Source organism: Mandrillus leucophaeus, unplaced genomic scaffold (genome assembly GCF_000951045.1).
Source record: "Mandrillus leucophaeus isolate KB7577 unplaced genomic scaffold, Mleu.le_1.0 Scaffold964, whole genome shotgun sequence".
In the NCBI taxonomy this organism is placed as follows: domain Eukaryota; kingdom Metazoa; phylum Chordata; class Mammalia; order Primates; family Cercopithecidae; genus Mandrillus; species Mandrillus leucophaeus.
Window position 1 is genome coordinate 172,245 of NW_012110519.1, and position 20,207 is coordinate 192,451.

The window sequence follows — 20,207 nt, forward strand, 5'->3', positions numbered from 1 at the left end:
ATTTCAAAGAGCTGTATCACTGCCTGCAGGACAAACATGATGTTTTTTTTTTTTTTTATAATTGTTTTAAAATATATTTTGCTCTTTGTTTAGACCAACAACATAATGTCCAGATCTATCATCATTACACTTCTTTAGGATAGTTGTTGATAATATTCACTTACTTAAATTTCTAAATAAATATAGAATTATTTTGTTGACTTCTACATCTTATTGGACTTTTGTTAGCATTAGCATTACATCTAAAATGTAAGTTGGGAATGGATTTGTTTAATTGTTTGTTTATTGCTAGTATAAATAGGATTTCTTCCATTTTCTGATTAGTAACTATGGAAACCATGGATGATAATTATTTCTAAATATCATAGACCATAACTAACTACAGAGTTTTCTTCTTAAGGCTGGCAAAACTCTGATAAAAATCAGTGTCTCTTAGAGAATAAGATTAAAAATGTTTAAATCACATGAACTATAGCTAAACTATAAGTACATTAAATTGCTACAAATCATGTAGTTTTAAAAACAACCCTCAAATGTGCTAGATTTACAAACTTACCCCACTAAGGAAAACTGGCTTTCTTCTGAATTGCCTTCATCAATTATTTATTGCTGCAGGGCCGCAATAGGCTGAGGTAGACGCTCTTATGATTTCATATTAGGCAGATAGTGTTTCATTTTAAAATGTCAATCCTTGTGCCTGTAATCACAGCTACTCAGGAGAAGGGAAGATAGCTTGAGCCCAGGAGTTTAAGACTAGGCTGGGTAATATAGCAAGACCCCATTTCAAAAATATATATATAAGCAAGCTTTTAATAATTTTAGAATCTATGCTCTTAAGACCCACATTCTCTCTTGGTTTTATTTCGCATATTCTCTTTTGAGTTTCTTAAGGGTATTTTTGTCTGGACCTAAAGTTCTATCCAAGTATATTGAAAAAAATGGGTAGCCCCTCCTTTGAGAATTACCACATAGACTCCATTTGATCTATAGGATAGTGAGTCTTATTTTTACATGATTATATTTTGTTTAAAATAACTCAAACTATACAGAATTTCATATTTTGGAATACCAATACAAAAGAATGTTATATCAAAAGGGCAAATTTTAAAATTTTGCTAGTAAGTAATTACAATATATGTCTTAGATTTGAATATTTGAAATAACTTTAAAAAGTCGAAATATAGGGCTTTTTAATTGGGTAAGTATGCAATCAGGTTATCTTCAAACAATGCTTTTATTAAAATTGGTTCAATATATGAATCCTTTATTTGGCAATTTTCATCTTTATGCACTTTCCAAATGTTAGCTAATTAAACTGCTTAACAATATTCCATTAAACAGTTGTATATATTTTGTGTTCATATACTCATATAAACTTTAATAATAATAATAATAATTCTTTTATCAGTTTTTTAAAACATCTCATTGCTTTGTTATGTCCTATTGCATTAGTAAAACTTAAAAAACATCATCATATGAAAATAATGCTAGCCAGGTGCAGTGGCTCATGCCTGTAATCACAGCACTTTGGGAGGCCAAGGTGGGAGGATTGCTTGAGCCCAGAAGTTTCAGACTAGCCTGGACATCATAGGGACACCCTGTCTCCATTTTAAAATAAAATAAAAAGTTAGCTAGGCACACCAGCCTGGGTGACAAAGCTAGACCCTGTCTCAAAAAATTAGCCAGGCATGGTTACACATGCCTGTAGTTCCAGCGACCCAGGAGGATGAGGTGAGAGGATTGCTTGAGCTCGGGAGATTGAGGCTACAGTGAACCGTGATTGTTTCACTGCACTCCAGCCTGAGCAACAGAGTGAGACTCTGTCTCCAAACAAATAAACAAACAAACAAAAAAAACTGAAAAGAATGCTAGTAGGCACATTTCTATATACCAACAACATCCAAGCTGAGTGCCAAATCAAGAACGCAATCCCATTCACAATAGCCACAAAAAATAAAATAAAATGCCTAGAAATACAGCTGGCCAGGAGGGTGAAAGATCTCTACAGCAACAATTACAAAACACTGCTGAAAGAAATCAGTGATGACACAAACAAATGGAAAAACATTCTACACTCATAGATAAAAATAATCAATATTGTTAAAATGACCATACCACCCAAAACAATGTAAAGATTCAGTACTATTATTAAAAAGTCAAAACATAACAGATGCTGGCAAGGTTGTAAAGAAAAGGGAACACTTATATACTACTGGTGAGAATGTAAATTAGTTCAGCCACTGTGGAAAGCAGTTTGATGATTTCTCAGAGAACTTAGAGCTACCATTGGACCCAGCATCCCATTATTGGGTATATACCCAAAGGAATATATATATTTTTTACCATAAAGACACATGCATGCATATGTTCATTGCAGCACTATTCACAATAGCAGACGTGGAATCAACCTAGATGCACATCAGTGGTAGACTAGATAAAGAAAATGTGGTCTGTATACACCATGGAATACTATGCAGTCATCAAAAAGAATGATATCAGCAACATGGATGGTGCTAGAGACCATTATTGTAAATGAACTAATGAAGGGAAAGAAAACCAAATACCACATGTTCTCACTTATAAGTGGAAGCTAAACACTGGGGACACAATACAGGTGTACTTGAGGGTGGAGGGTAGAGGGTGAGAGGAGGGTGAGGATGGAAAAACTACCTACCAGATACCTTGCTTCTAACCTGGGTGATGAAATAATCTGTACACCAAGCCCCGTGACATGTAATTTATCTATATAACAAACCTGCACATGTACCCCTGAAATGAAAGTAAAAATGTGAAAAAAAAAAAATAATGCTTGTAGGCATAGTTCTATTGAATTTAAATGAGATGATACTGTGAGTCCCATTGTATATTCTTGTTTAACATATGTTTGCTTTAAAATATTTGGAATTAAATATTCTCAGTATTTCCTAATAAAGTAAGCCTCCAATAATTTATTTAGTTCCTGAAAATTGCCAAGTAAAAATATAGTCTGATTTTATAATCATCATATATTTTATAAATTCATTATAATGTTTATAACACAAAAGTAGGTAAATAAAAAGCATTTTAGGTATGATGTTGACAGTTACATGCTACAATCCAATAAGAAGCCTTTTTATCTTGATAATGTTTTCGTAATTTTGAACAGTACTGGTGATTAGCAAAATAGCTATATTTAATAATAAAATATTGGTTTAATATGAATGTAAGGGACCACAAAGAGATCCTACTTCACTCTCACTAGGATGGCTATAATCAAAGCAACAGATACTAACAAGTGTTGACAAGCCTGTGGAGAAACTGGAACCCTCATACATTGCTGGCGGGAATGTAAAATGGCACAGCCACTTTGTAAACCGGTTTGCTATTTCTTCAAATATTTAAATGTAAGATTGTCTTATGGCCTAGCAGCATCACTCGTGGGTATATACCCAAGAAAAATGAAAACATATATCCACACAAAAACTTAGCAGCAGTATTCACAATAGCCAAAAAGTGGAAACAACCCAAATGTTCATCACCTGATGAATGGATAAACAAAATCAGCGTATGGGATATAGTCGCACAATGGGGTATTATTGATACATGGTGTAACACGAATAAACCTTGAAAACATTAAAGTAAGCAAAAGAAACCAGACGTAAAAGGCAACATAGTGTATGACTCCATTTATACCAGATGTCCATAGAGACAGAAAGTACAAGTAGATTCGTGGTTGCTAAGGGCTAAAATGGGGAGTGGCTGCCAATTGGTACAGGGTTCCTTTTTGGGGTGATCCTAAAATTGTCCTAAAATTGACTCCGGTTCAGATTGTACAATTCTGTGCATATAGAGAAAACCATGGAATTGTACATATTCATGGTATGTGAATTTTATCTCAATAAAGCTATTAAAATATGCATACTATGTATGTAAAAAACAATTTTATAGACACAGTAGCATCTTGTGAATGTGTAACAGTTGGCTCTCTAAATGTAGTTCTGTCATGCATACAGTTGATATTTTTTGTTTACCTTAGCTAATAAAACAATCGAGTTGCATGTCAGAACTTGACCCACTCATCAATGATGTAAATGATGTCTTTGCTGAATCAAATTCTAATGGGAGAGTATTTTCTTGATGTTTGTGCTATTCCCAATATGGCAGCTATAGACATGACACACTTTTAATTTAACCTGCATTATTAACATTTTCCCTATCATGTTTTAAGTGCAGTCAGTCAACAGAACAATAAATCATAGCCTGATTTGTAGCATTTGCCAATGTATGGGGTAAATACTCCCCCCATGGTCTTTTTCAAGCTACCAACATAATGTCATTAAACATATAGTTGAGAAGAGATGTGCAGTAGTACACTATTGTGTAGTATTTCCACCATACAGATACTATAGTTGTAAACAATCTCAAAAGGTGAATGAATGAATAAATGGTAAAATGTAGCAAAATAATTAGGAAGTTTTGAGTATCTATTTTTTTAATATTGTTTATTTGTATTTCTATAATTTAATTTTCAATGACTGTGCTTAACAACCTGCTCACAGAATTTCTGAAAATGTGGTAACTGACCTTTGCAAGCTGATATGGAATAATACCACTGAAATAATATCTGAATGAGAAGGCTCTGTATATGCAATGTGAAGCCTAGTTTACATGATAAATTTGGCCTGTGGAGACATGTAGACATGTAGCCTTTAATTAATGAATCTTTAAAAAAGGGAAACAAGGTAAAATGAAAGTTCAGAAGATATTAAGCAGGTTATTCATTAATTTGAGATTATGTATTGAGTTCTTAATATATTCAAGATGCTGTAATGGATCCTGGTAATACGAAGGTAAATAAAGATATAATTTCTGCCTTTGGGGGAAGCATAGTCAAGTTGCTGGGCTAGATATGTGAGCAAAGCAGATATTGAAAGGACTATATTATGATAAAACAAGAGATATGTTCCGAAGTCTATGGAGAAAGGAGAAGAGAAGGAGGAAGAAAAATTAAACGACAATTTTTTTTTTTTTTTTTGAGGTGGAGTCTCGCTCTGTCTCCCAGGCTGGAGTGCAGTGACATGTTCTCAACTCACTGCAACCTCTGCCTCCCAGGTTCAAGCTATTCTCCTGCTTCAGCCTCCCTAGTAGCTGGGATTACGGGCGCCTGCCACCACGCCCGGCTAATGTTTGTACTTTGTAGTAGAGATGGAGTTTCACCATATTGGCCAGATTGGTCTCGAACTCCTGACCTTGTGATCCACCCACCTTGGCCTCTCAAAGTGCTGGGATTACAGGCGTGAGCCACCGCGCCCGGCCTAAATGAGTATTTTTTGAAAGTGCAGGCCTGCATTTTGGAAGAAGTGCCATTTGAATTGGATTTAATGGATGAAGTGTGTATTAGGTGAAAATGAGAATTTAAAGCAAAGAATATAGTCTTAAATAAAAGCATGAGACTATAAAATGGAATATGAATGGGTGACTCCCAAAATTCAGATGATAAAAACCTGTTGTGTAATTGGCATGTCCTAGTTCATTGGCCCAAGGTGCAAACGCAGTCCCATCATTTATTACTTTCATAACTACTATTTGTCCTTTTTAATCCTTATTTGCCCTTATTCCGTGGACATACATCACTTATTCCTCTGCTCCACCCTGCCCCATGAATTTCTATCAACTCCTGGTTCTTACTCAGACTCACAGGAAGGGATAATAGTCCTTCGTTCCCACTTTCAAACACAAGGTAATACGCAGTTGGATTCCAACGTGACAGCTCTCTGAAACAGGTGTGATCAATCACTTTTTCCAAATAAATAGTACCTGGTGAATCCGGCTTTTCTCCACAACAGTTAGGCCCCTGGTTAGAGACTCAGGTGTGAGCTTGACCTCACCTGGCCTGTTCTCAGGATTGACTCCATTGAACTCCTAGGGTCTAGGCTGTGAGCAGAGCAATGCATAAGAAGGGAAGTGGTAACTTTGCTTAGCCACACAGAAACCACTGAAAAGCCTCTTCACAGAACAAAGCACTGCTCAAATTGACTTTTTCTTCTGCCTGTATTGAGAAGCAACTGGCAGTTTCCAGATCTCTCTCTCTTTCTGTGTGGGTGACCCAGTGATTGATATATATATATATAGATATATAGAGAGAGAGAGAATGTATATATATAAATAATTATATTACACATATATTATATATTTTCTGCCTTAACAGGCTTCCTACTTAATGTCTGCTTTAAGAGGTTCCGTATTATCACATTGATAAAAAGCAGAGTGTTCTGTAGTTACTGCTACCACCTAGGCTTTATCACCTTAAGAAATTATGCGGAAATAATCTGATCTTTGCAGTGCTTATTCCTTATGTGATCCCAGAGTATTGTAGCATTCTCAATCCTTGATTCTGTCTGAGCCAATCTCAGGTTTGAAAATACAGTAAGATTGATCTCTTTAGAATAGAGATGTGATAGCGTCAGTCTCCTATTTGAAACCTTTCCTCAACTTTCCATTGCCCTGAAATGGAAGTCTCAGATTTTCCACATGCCATACGTAGAACAGCGCTGCTCCTGCCCTTGCGTCATCACGGCTCTATTCTTCCCCTAATCTTCCCTCTACTTGCCCCTCGTCTACACTTTAGCTTCAGCCCCTTCAAAATTATTTTATTTTCCCCGAAGTCCCCAGGCTTTTTCTCACTCATGCTCTTTCCTCTCTGTCCAGAGTGTTTTTCTATTCTTCGCTCCACCCTCTTCTATTCCTGCCTTGAATTTCACTGTCTGACCCACAGCAAGCCCATCTCAAGACTGGTTAGAGTTCTCCTAGGTGTCCCCGTAGCACTGTAGATGCACTCAGTACTGGAGCCCCAGGCAGGGTGGGGTAGTCAAAGAACAGGTGAACCAAGATGGCTGAGAAAGCAAATTGCTTCTTACATGGGTGCAGGAGCCATTTTTTAGGTGTGGCAGCACAAAGCCTGCAGGTAAAAGAAATGAATAATTATAAAATGATGAAAAAAAAATGTGAATAAAACTGAATTTCACAGTTGATGTGGGAAAGGAAGGAGGGTGATGTGAGACAGTAATTCAGGTCCCAATGAGGAGGTCAATTGGCCTCCCTGCTAAGGATTGTCAGATTCCTTATTCGTTATTTATGAGGTCTCATATTTACTAAAATTGTAATGGAAAATTAGGCAATACCTGGAGAGTTCTATTTATGAGTTCCAGGCATTAAGTCCCACCTAAAAACTTAAACTTGGTCTTCTGAAAGACAGATGGTGTAAATTATGGATACATACATTTTTAAACTGTAACACATCTTGATTCTATTAGCATATAATGTTAATCAGCATACTAGGTAGTTTTTAAAGACTTATTGTTGAATGCGTGACTACCTTGGCACTGTAACAGATAGTCCTGGTGGAAAAAAAAAAAAAAAAAAGGCGCTCTTATAAAAATGTAAAGACAAACAATATTTGATTTGAAGTTGTTTTGTAATGTTGGTTGACACTTGCCGTAGAAATATGCAATTGATTTTCAATCAGTGGAATTGGCATTTATTCATTTTGTAATGTAAATATTCTCTAAAGGAGAGGGAATTTTATACTAAAATGTTTCTGTACAAAGATTAATAATGAAGAAACCTCCTTGGAGCCTCAGTTTGCCTCTTCAAAGTTTGTAGATATTTTCTGGACTTGCGTTATCTGGTCATCAGTGATGACTATTACATAAAAAATCCGGCCGGGCGTGGTGGCTCACGCCTGTAATCCTAGCTCTTTGGGAGGCCAAGGTGGGCAGATTACAAGGTCAGTAGTTCGAGACCAGCCTGGCCAACATGGCGAAACCCCATCTCTACCAAAAATACAAAAATATTAGTCGGGCATGGTGGCGTGCGCCTGTAATCCCAGCTACTCCAGAGGCTGAGCAGGAGAATTGCTTAAACCCCGGAGGCAGAGGTTGCAGTGAGCTAAGATCGCACCACTGCATTCCAACCTGGGTGACAGAGGAAGACTCCGTCTCTGAGGGGGCCGGAGGCAGGGAATCCAAGTCCGTGAGGAATCTCTTAGAGCATGCAGACATAAGCTAAAATAGAGAAGGCTATGTCGTGCCATATTAGAAATATTAGAAGAGCGATAATTTTCATGAAGTATTCTTAAACAACGAACATAATTCAGAGAATATGATTAATTTTATCCTATAAAAATGTCGTCATTGTAGAACTCGTAGAATTAAGTTGCAGATACTCATGCCCTAGTTTAGAAAGAGTACATGTAAGTGCATTCTGCTTTTCCCTGGGTTTGTACTGTAGAGTCTTTCATAAGCCAAATTTCAAGAAATATATACTATCAACTCATAGCTTAGCTCTGAGGCTTCCAGGACTCTTTTAAGAAACCTCCTTCCTTGGTCCTTAGGATCACAGAGCTCTCAGGGCCCTCTGGTAATATTCTTAAGTATCTATGGCTACCACAAATTGAGAGTTTGCTTACTTCAAATACCAGCAAAGGTGTTGCTTTTTCATTTTCAGCCCCTCACGTGGTGCCAATCCCTGAGAGTTCCTTTGCCCCAATCCAGACTTATAAGAACCCATCTTATCCCTCCTTTTCTGGTTCCATTTAGTGGTAGCAAGATCTTAAAACTACTATCTACTGGAATATTTCAGTTCTCTAATGCTGACTGAAGCTTGAGTAAGCCAGGTGCTTGTAAAGTGGCATAAAATATCCAGAAATAAACTTTACTTTCTACAGGCATTAAATTTCTTTCCACCTTTTAGACAGAGACTTCAATTTACCTTATTAAAGAATTGACCAATCTGTATTCACCACTAAAACATTCTAAGTAGCATATTGAAATAAACTAATCTTCACAGTAGTATAATCGATTTTACCTGTAATGAAAATCCCAAGCATTTATTATCATGATTTTTATTTGTTTTTTTGTTTTTCTACTTGAGTATGTGTTAACTTCTTTAATTCAAATGTTTGCTTTATTAATTAAAAATATTTTAATAGCATTCTCTTAGGATCTCGGATTTATGGTTCCTTTGTCTTTGCAGCCAAAGATTTTCTATTTCCCACATTCAAGACTGAGAAACACCTTCTATCTGCCCTATAAAATCTTATAATTAGCAACATTATGTACCCTGCGATATCATGCTTCGAGAAAGGCATATCACCTCTGTGGTATCCTTCGCAATCATTCATGACCTCAAGCTAATCATGAGAAAACATCAGGCGAACCAAATTGGAAAAATGTTCTATACAATAGCTGACTAGTCCTCTTGGAAATTGTATAAGTAACTCACATTCCATTAAACAAGCCATGTTGTCGAAAGCACACATTCTATCAATTTGACAAAGATTGAAAATCCCGGAAAAATTATTCTTTTAGAAAGATATTTTATTAAATCAATGAAAAGTGATCAAAATGTTACCTGTCAGTTTGCCTAAAATGAGTGTGAACAAATAGTTTGATAACACTTTTGCATCACTTCTCTCTGCAGGTGACTCTGCTAATCTAACCTGCAGAGCTTTCTTTGGGTACAGCGGAGATGTCAGTCCTTTAATTTACTGGATGAAAGGAGAAAAGTTTATTGAAGATCTGGATGAAAATCGAGTTTGGGAAAGTGACATTAGGTAATTTTGTTTTTCTTTTAACTCGTACAGTCAAGATTAACATTTACTCCGTTAGTGAATAGAAAGTAAACTGAAAGAGTTTTTTCTTGTTGTTTTACTATTATCATAATAAAAATATTTAATGATAAAGAAGGAAAACACCGGTAAGAGACTTACTATAGAATTGCAAAACATGAATGTCATTTGCAAAGAATTTAAGAAAAATAACGAGGATTGTTTCGTTAAGCCATATACTGAGTGTGGCTGGGCGTGGTGGCTCTTGCCTATAATCCCAGCACTTTGGGAGGTCAAATTGGGTGGATTGCTTGAGGCCAAGAGTTTGAGAGTAGCCTGGCCAACACGGAGAAACATTGTCTCTACTAAAAATACAAAAATTAGCCAGGCATGGTGGTGCGCGCCTATCATCCCGGCTACTCGGAAGGCTGAGGCATGAGAATCACTTGAACCCGGGAGGCAGAGGCTGCAGTGAGCCAAGATTTTGCCACTGCACTCCAGCCTGAACAACAGAGTGAGACTCTGTCTTAAAAAAAATATATATATATATATACACACACACACACACACACACACACACATACTGTGAGATCAAAATACCATAAAATATAGAAAATGTGTTAGTGTACTTTTTGTACAGTGTACCTTTTTAAAAAAAAAAATGTTCTTTGGGAGGCCGAGGTGGGCGGATCACCTGAGGTCAGGAGTTCGAGACCAGCCTGGCCAACATGGCGAACCCCGTCTCTACTAAAAATACAAAATTAGCCAGACATGGTGGCGGGCCACCTGTAGTCCCAACTACTCGGGAGGCTGAGGCAGGAGAAATGCCTGAACCTGGGAGATGGAGGTTGCAGTGATCGGAGATCGTAACATTGTACTGCAGCCTGGGTGACACGAACGAAACTATCTCAAAAAAAAAAAAAAAGAAAAAAACTCACAGGAAACATTAACAAGGTACGAGGACTCAAGCAAACACAATCTCTATCATTTCCTTTTATGAATTTTTGCATATTTGAGCCACCACGTGGAATAGAAGCTGTTGATGGTAGTGATACGGATACACAAAATGTTTTTATCATCTTTCGTAGTCTGACTTTAAGGTAGAAATATTTGTATAGTGGGAATGATAACATGAAAATATTTGAAGGCATAATGCCTAAGCCCCTTTTTTGTTAAATGTGTTTACTTATGTATTCATTTGAGTGTAAATATATTCAATGCTGACTATAATTATGCTTGGGCATGGATACTTATTTTTAATCATAATGTAAATATGCAAGAACATTAATAATAATAAGTAAGTTACAACTACATCAAAATGATGATTACTTCTAAACATCCTCCCATCTAAAGATTGCATCTTCTGGGTCTATACAAACATTTAAATCATGGTCCCCCATTCTAAATGTCAAGACTTTTAAAACTTTATCAAAGGTAAAAGAGAAAATGATTTTCAATAGAAAAAAAAACATATGAAACTGTCACATAAAGTTATTTCTATTGGGACCTTCTTTCTGGCAACAAATACATAAGAATATTGTACTCTGGAATGCCCCAGTGGGATTCCAGAAGGCTAAATGGACAATTGTCTAATATGTACTGAAACATTTCTGTGCTGTTTTTCGTATTTAAAACTTCACTCTTATCTTTTACCCATGGTCTATGAAATGCTAAAAAAAATGAAGGACAATTAACCTCCTAACTTTTGCCCCCTCTGGCTTTGTGTGTGTTCAGGGAAGTTTCTAGAAAGGTAGTTCACTTTAATTCTGCATTTAAAAATGTTGAACAGAGATGACAACGAGGTTGGTGAGCATTTACCATTAATTTTAAATGTCAGAGTTAAGTACTTTACCAGAACTTTTAGTCTATGGGTTTATAATTTCGCATTTCTTCAAAAACAGGCAATTTGTTAGTATCATTAACAGAAGTCAGACTGAAAATTTCAACTGAAATGTCAAAATAGCTCAGAAATTTTCTTTTCTTTCTTTTTTAAAAAATTAACCTGACATGTAATTAGGCCTTCAGCCTGAGACATTAGAATTTTTATCTCAACTTACATAATATTTGTTCTTAAAGGGAAAGCAAATTGTAAACTTTCTCTTCAAGGTCTTTCTCACCTCTTTATTATGACAGTGTGATTGTCCTGCTAAGGGAGATAATTAACTGCAACTTCATTAACATCTACAAAGACAAGCTTCCTAATTATAAGTGAAGAAGAAAAGGGCAGGATATAATTTAATTAACATAGCATTAATTCATAGTCAAATTTGAAGCACAGATTTCGTAGGTATTTTTACATCAGATTTGGATTCATCTACCTTTCTTTCTTGTTTGTGTATGTGTCTGTGTGGATTTTTGTTTTGTTTTGTCGCTTCATATTTTAGAATTCTGAAGGAGCATCTCGGGGAACAGGAAGTTTCCATCTCATTAATTGTGGACTCTGTGGAAGAAGGTGACTTGGGAAATTACTCCTGTTATGTTGAAAATGGAAATGGACGTCGACATGCCAGTGTTCTCCTTCATAAACGAGGTGAGTGTAACCTTCTAAGCTTGAGTGGTCAACTGAATGTATGATGGGAGAAAAAATCATTGGGAACCAAGAAACAAATTCGATTTCGTTTTTCTCCACAACGTTCTCCTAAATAAAATAATCATATTTGCATTAGAGCTACCAAGGCAAACAGCACAGTAGATGGGTGAGTAACTCAGTCTCTAAAATCAAATTTGGATTCCTTGCTCTTCTTTAATACCAACTGTATAACTTTGGGCAAAACATTTAACTTCCCTAAGCTTTAGTTTTCTGATATATAGAATGGGGAAAATAATAGTATCAACTCTTCAGTGTATTGTAAGAATAAAATAAGACAAAAAATGTGAAGGGCTTGACAGAGCCTATACAAGGAAAGTCATTAAATGCTATTTATTATTATTAGAAATAGATATTAGGGGCTGGGTGCAGTAGCTCACACCTGTAATCCCAGCACTGTGGGAGGGCAAGGCAGGTGGATCACTTGAGGTCAGGAGTTCAAGACCAGCCTGGCCAACATTGTGAAACCCTGTCTCTACTAAAAATATAAAAATTAGCTGGCAGTAGTAGTGCGAGCCTGTAATCCCAGCTACTTGGGAGGCTGAGGCAGGAGAATCACTTGAGCCTGGGAGGTGGAGGTTGCAGTTAGCGGAGATCGGGAGATGGCACCATTGCACTCCAGACTGGGTGACAAAGGGAGACCCTGTCTCAAAAAAAAAAAAAAAAAGAAAGAAAAAGAAAAGAAATAGATACTAGTTTCTTTAAAAAACAACAACAACAACAACTAAATGGTTTTAAGTCAAAGATTGTGTTTCTTATGGGAAGGTTGCTCCTTTAGTGTAAGAACTGTCTGATGAATTCCCCACTGCAGTATTTTTTGACATGTTGTTTCTGCCTTGGATAACTTTGATATGTACGATATTCTCCCATGATGAATAATAATGCATTTTTAAGTAAGATAGGCTGTGGTTGAGTGCAATGTCTATTGCGCTAACTCTGCCTCTACATCACCCCATCACCTTTTGCATAGGGTTAAATGCATTTAAATGTATATTGAATTGTTTGAAATAGATAACTGTAAAATGTGAGTCATTCCTGTTAGTAAAATTATTTATGTATATTACAAGAGAAAAATATATTTTGCTACATTATGCTAAGTGAAAACTTTCTACTCTTTGGAACAAGCACTCTTGATGTTCTCTTACTCAGCAAATTTACAATGATTTTAATTTCAAAGCCCATGTTTAATCCTAGACTCTTTGAGGTTTCAAAAGAAAGAGAACATTGAAGGCTGTTCCCCCTACTTTATTGGGCAATAGATTCCCTTTGAATAATATTACTGAATGCTATTAAAATAGACATCTCTGTTGTCAAGGTGACTATGATATTAAAATAGTCTACTTTTTTTAGGGATGTGAGTCAAGGGGAAAGGTGTGCAGCAGCTCGCAATATGATTGTATCTTTCTATAGTATATAGCCAATCAAGGAAGGGATTTTAGTAGAAATATCATACATATACAAGCACAGAAATAGCTTCTCATAGTTAAAAGCAACTTAAGTGTTGTGTAATTGAACTTCTTATCCTGCCATAACATCTGAAGTGATCTATCAGCTTATACTGGATCACATTCCCTCTCAAGGAAGTCCGTTTTATCTTTAGAAAAAATCTGTTAGAAAGCATTTCAGTGTCATTGTCTGTCTATCCAGTGGCCCTAGTTCTGTACTTTTAATCACTCTTCCCCAAGACAGCCCTTCAAATGTTTGATGACAGTCACCATGAGTCTCCGAACCTTTACTTCACCAGATTCAGCCTCTTTAGCTTCTTTTACTCATTCTTCATTTTTATTAGCGAAATACTTTCACCCTTCTGGTCACTCTCTTGAATGTGCTTTAATTAAAGAGTTTGAATTATTCCTCAAAAATGGAGTTAGGGGAGAGAAGATCTAGAGCACATAAAAATGGGTTGAGTTGGACAACATATTTTTTGGGAGGGCAAAGGAAGGGTGACAGTTAAGTAGGAATCAAAGGAGAAAGGAAGAAAAATGAATTGTATCTAAGGATAAAGCTACTAAAGCTCTGTTTTTACAGAGAGGCACACAGGCAAGAAGCGGTCAAAAAACCTCCAGGCTATTTTTAGCATACATAGCTTAAGGATAAATTGCCGAAAGCTATGAAACCTTCCATTTCTAGAAAAATAAATGAAGAATCAAGAAAATTACTTGAAATTTTTTTTCCAGTAATATTTGATTTCCTAAACATGAAAAAAATGTGGTCAATGTTAGAGTATTCTTCAATACTTAAGTCTTTTAGTATGTTTTTCAAATATGCATTTATACAAACAGCAATATATTCTTAAGAAATAAAAGTATTAACAAGCCAAAAAAAAAAGTCCTTCCAAGACATGTACTCCAAAAGTCCCTCTTAAAGTGAATGTATGCCTTCCTTTTAAGGGAGCTGCAGCAAACGAGTCATCAATTCACAAAGACACCAATGGATGCAATTTCCTGCTCTTGAGGGACTCATGATTATGTGGAATGATCTATCCCACCAATCTTGGGGGAAAAAAAAAGGACTTTCGTTCACATATGACATGACCTGAACTTCACCAGCCCTGCCAGGTTGAGGAGAACAGCACACAGCATATATGAAATGATAGGTTTGGGTCTTTGATCATGGAGTCTCTAAAAAGTCAAATGTCTGTCATGCTAGCAATGGTGTAATTATCAGGTGGGTTGCTATATTACTCAGAATACTAAGGCTTAGATAAGGAACTGGGAGCTTTCACTATTAATTTTATTTTTCTGCCATTAACTCATAAATTCCTTAACTTATAAGCCTTCACAGTCTTCCCTTTTAAAACCTCCCTAGAGAGACATGTTCAAACATTTGTTGAATATTGATCTTGTACACCACAAGCTGTCATTGCTTCTGACAGGTAAACCTTCCAGGACATTCCTTTGCCAAAGTTATCTAAGCAATTTTTCCTTCACTGTTACCTTTTGTTCAGTATCATTGACATAATAAAATGATTTTAGAGCCCTCCAATGGGTGGTAAGGATTCTTTGAAACATTGCTTCCTTGTATCAAATGTGTCTTCCTTAATGCCAAGGGGATACTACAATAAATAATTCAGCTACATTTGAGCTAGGCTGTGTTCTGGGTCAGCCTTTTATCTGCATAAAAGAATCATAATTCCATGAAAGCCTGCTGAAAATTTACCAAGAAATTTGACCACAGAAAAGTCTTGCTGGAGAATATCCAAAGTTGCCAATTCCTGCAGCCAGAAAAGGTACTAGGTTCATCAGAATCTCATCGGACATGCAATATAGATATATTTCACTTACTATACGGAGCACTAGAATATGCAGTGAGAGAAAGACAGAGAATGAAAGGGCAAGGCCCATGGGCCATATTGGTTTATGACTGCCCTGCTCCTTACTCTTCACTCCTGCCTATTGAATAGAAGCTTCTATTCAATCCTCTTTGCCAGACCCTGGCCTGGCAAGCTTGAGCATTAGATCCTGGCTTCAAAAATAATCAAAGTAAAGCTGACAAATTAGACATTGCATTATTTCTTGTTCTTGTTATTGCCCATACTTGATTGAATTCCACGTCTGAGTCTCTGAATCTTTTACCCAGATATACTTGCTACTGCCTGTCCAACACGCACTGAACATTGACCTTCGGTTTTCCTCCAAAGCTCTGATCTGCCCCATTCTCTCCATTTTTCACATTTTCCGTTTCTCTGACACAAACAATACTCCAGGTAGATACCTAGCAGTATTGTGCTCTGACCTCAGGCCTAAACACTCTTGTACCCATCAGGCTGTCTCAGATTCCTCCTTCACTCTCTGTGCCTTCTGTCTATACTCTCATTTTTAATGACCTCACAGTGCAGACATGTTTATTGTCTTAATGGTTAAGGGCATGGACTTAGAAGTAAGGCTGGCTGTGTTCAAAACCCGACTCTGTTCTTACTAGCTATGCTATCTGGGGCAAATCACTTTGAGCCTCAAATTGCTCTTCTATAAAATGGGAATAATAATAAGACTTCTCACATAGAGCAGCTGTGAGGATTCAATGAACTCATATGTGTAAATACGTATCACAGTGTCTGGCACGTACTTAGCACCCAAAAAATGTTAACAAGCTATTACAAGATTTCCTCGCTCTAACTATGTGATACTCTGGGTAATGAAGGATGCAGCAATTCCGTGTTCCATTAAAAATTCCCTGAATTCTAATTCATCTTTCATCAAAATCGTCAGCTTTAGCTCCAGCAATTTTGTTCCGTCAATTCTGAATTTGACTGTATAATAGATTTACTTTGGTTTGAATGTACTGTCCTAAAGGATAATTTTGTTTATTTATTCATGCATTTAATGATGACTAAGAACCTACTATGTACCTGGCATTTGTGCTAGCCAAAGTTACACGCATGAAAATTAAAATTAAATGAACAGGAAATAAGGACCAATATAATTTGGAATGCCATCCAGTACTTTTTAAATTACAGTGATATTAAACATTCCTAATATACGACTGTGCTTCCTAGTGAGTGTTTCACTTTGAAACTGTCACATTGGGGATGTTCATTAGCAATCCTGCTCTGAAAGGTTCTGTTTACTTATATGGATTACAATAATATGACAATTCATTAATCAAAAATTAGTTTGGGAACTGGCAAAGTATCTATCTGAGAGACTCAGCACTAGTTAATAATAATAAACATCTAGGTTTTCTTTATTTCCCATCTAACCCATTTTACTTCTTGTGTGCACTCTCTTTATCCCTTCAAAGAATGTAATCAATAGAAATTAGACCTGCTCAATAAACTCCCTAGACCTAAAAATATCCTTAGTAATGTAATTAAGTGCACATCATTTAGGATGCATTGTTTTAAAGCCAGATGAATGTAAACCCAGTGGACTCCTTTAACCCTTCTTGTAATGAATCATCCTTGTAATATGTGCCCCATCCTTGTTAGTATTTGCCTAGTGAATTTATTTACTGAGAGATACAGTAAGGTCATAGAACGGTGCAAACTTCTTTTGGGACTGGCCATTTGACTTCTTTGACCATTGATTTCAGAATATGTTAAAGCCAAACCTCGTTCAGAAATCAAAATCTCCTACCTCCCTGTATGGCAGCATTTCCCTAGAAAGACAATGACCCATTACAAGCTGAGCTGATGTCGATGAAATGGATACTTTTACTGAGTCTTAGCTTATGCAGTGCCAAAATATTAAGGAATTTTAGTAATGTTGCTGCAGCATCTCCAAATAAAAGCCAACGAGTTTAACAAATTCTCTCCTTGGATAAGATTTGACATTTTGTAGTCAAAATTTTCTTTTGTCCTATAACTTTTTTTTTGTTGTTGTCGTTGGTGGGGGGGCCACTCTGCTCCTCATTTACGTAAGACATCTAAATAGCAGACTCCAATGTCGTATTTTTTTCTTGGTAACTAATGCCAAAACAAATAACCAAACATATTTGGAGGCTATTATGAATGCCAGTACCACAAATTGTCTAATACTAATGATTTTGTACCTCTGCACTTCTTTTTTTATTATTTATGTTTATTTTTACAGGCAAGGTCTCACTCTGTTGCCCAGGCTAGAGTGCAGTGGTGTAATCATGACTCACGGCAACCTTGAATTCCTGGGTTCAAGCAATCCTCTGGCTTCAGCCTCCCTTGTAGCTAGGACTGCAGGTGCACGCCACTACACCTGGCTATTTAAAAAAAAAAAAAAAAAAAAAAAATGTAGAGACAGGGTCTCCCTATGTTTCCCAGGCTGGTCTTGAACTCCTGAGCTCAAGCGATCCACCTGTCTCAGTCTCCCAAAGTGGTGGGATTACAGGCGTCAGCCACTGTGCCCAACTCCCTGTGTGCTTCTTGATATGGATATTCCAACAAGGCTATTGATTGCCACCAAAGTTGCAGACATGACTGTTAACCACTTTAGCTGACTATTTCCTTAGACTTAGAATATATTATTTAAATGAGATTAATCCTAAGGGGTTTTTTTGCCTCAACTGTGAAATGTTTTGAAGGTTTTTTTTTTTTGAGATGGAGTCTCGCTCTGTCGCACAGGCTGGAGTGCAGTGGCGTGATCTCGGCTCACTGCAAGCTCCGCCTCCCAGGTTCAAGCAATTCTGTTGAAGGCCTTTTGATCCTAGTTTTTGCTAATCAGTTATAATATGGAGGTATGTTATGTAACATCGTTTGGCCTCTTAGCCATTTTGGTCACACAGTTTTCTTCTCTGTGAATGAGAATAACCAAGTAGCATCTTTGTTAGAAAAGAAAAGGACCACTGTCTGCAGATGATTAACTGTTTTCTCAATTAATAAATGACAAGAGGGTGATCCTGGACAAAACCAATGTGGAGGACCAAGAATAATAAACTCTTTAGTCTTTAATCATTCCTGTTGATCATTCATGTGGGCCAAAGCTCTTAAACATTTAATTATACATGGTTGTAGTCACTGCAAGTCCTTTTTTGCTTTATTGAGTTTTACACTTGTTTCCTTAACTAAATGTTCAATTCTTGATGCAGATCTTTAACTTGTATTTCTCTCTTATATGCTTCAAAGTACCAAACCCACTTAGTAAATGTGATAAATGGGCTGATTAAATGTATTCTGAGTGATCTAAACTTTGTCTATAGCAAGATTTCTCAATCTTGTCACTACTGACATTTTGGGCTTGGTAATTCTTTGTTGTTGTGGGGGCTGTCCTGTGCATTGTAGATCATTTAGCAGTATTCCTAGCTTCTGCCCACCCACTACATGTCAATACAACCTTCCTCAGTTATGAAAACCAAGAATGTCTCCAGACATTGCCAGATGTCCCCAGGGGTCAAAATTGCTCCTGGTGACAACCACTGCTCTACAGTATAGATAGCAAAAACTCAATCTCTTCCTGGAAATGATGTCAACACTTAAGCTGCTCAATGTAGGGAAATTCAAAATAGAAGGACAAGTATTTTAATCTTGAAAACCTTCCAAGATTATACCAAATGTGGCTGGAAGGTCAACAGAATGGCTGTTCTTACACTATAGGAATTGACAAAATTTAGGTTCCTTGTATTTCCACGCTTAGAGAGTCAGCTAAAAGCCCCTAGACGAATGCTTCACAAACTTTACAGTATGCACAAATCACCTGGGAACTTTGTTAAAAAGCAATTCATTCGCCTGGGGTAGGACTCAAGATTAGAATTTCAATCAAGTTCCTTATTGATGCTGCCACTATTGGTCTGTGGACCGCAGCTGGCATACCAAAGCCCTTGCCTAGACAATAGATCTTTCTAATTAGCTTGGTAGCCTCTAATAGGTAAACAGAAACTAGTTCTGTTGAGCTCACTGTTTCCATGAGAAAGGAATGAAAGCTGAGTGGAGCCAGTCAGTGGGACTATTTTTAATTAATTGCCTCATTCTTTTTACATGGTCAACACCTTTGAACCTATTTGAACAGTGGTTCATTGGCCTCACACTCTACTCTTAATGAGGTTACTTGCTTCACCTGTTCAATGAATTGTGCTATATAACATATTTGCTACTCAGAGAGATGTCTAAGAGGGCATTTTCTTCAAGTATTCAAATAATTAACCTCTTAAATGAAGAGGGCCCTCACTGTTGGACCCATTTCCTATGTACCTCATTTTTTAAAAAGGAAATACACTTAGGAATGTCTCAACAACATATATATGGATATACATATATGCTTTAGCCTATTCAAATAGGTTGAATCTAGTCTATGCAAATAACATAAGGAGGAACACGATGTATGGTGAACAGTAAATACTGCTGATTTTCTGTTTTGAACACTTACTTGTATTCAGCTAACTGTCAATTAAGTGTGGTAAGAAAGGATGGAGATTGTATGGAATTGAACTGCCACATATTATTGGTCAAAGGTATGCCTCAGAAACGAAAGAAAGAGAGAGAGAGAGAAAGAAAGAAAGAGGAAGGAAGAAAGAAAGAGAGAGAGAGAGAGAAAGAAAGAGGGAGGGAGGGAGGAAGGAAGGAAGGAAGGAAGGAAGGAAGGAAGGAAAGAAGGAAAGAAGGAAGGAAGGAAGGAAGGAAGGAAGGAA

At 36.8% G+C, this 20,207-nt stretch overlaps 1 protein-coding gene across 1 annotated transcript in view; it reads left to right on the forward strand.

Moving 5' to 3' along the window:
• Positions 1–9,459: 9,459 nt before the first annotated feature.
• The window catches only part of IL1RAPL1 (interleukin 1 receptor accessory protein-like 1), a gene marked incomplete at its 5' end in the record, with an annotated part of 40,477 nt that continues 29,729 nt past the window's right edge, over positions 9,460–20,207 (forward strand). Inside the window, 2 exons of the mRNA XM_011970702.1 lie at positions 9,460–9,592; positions 11,971–12,116. Of these exons, the coding sequence (XP_011826092.1) occupies positions 9,460–9,592; positions 11,971–12,116 (279 nt within the window). The remainder of the gene's footprint in view (positions 9,593–11,970; positions 12,117–20,207) is intronic.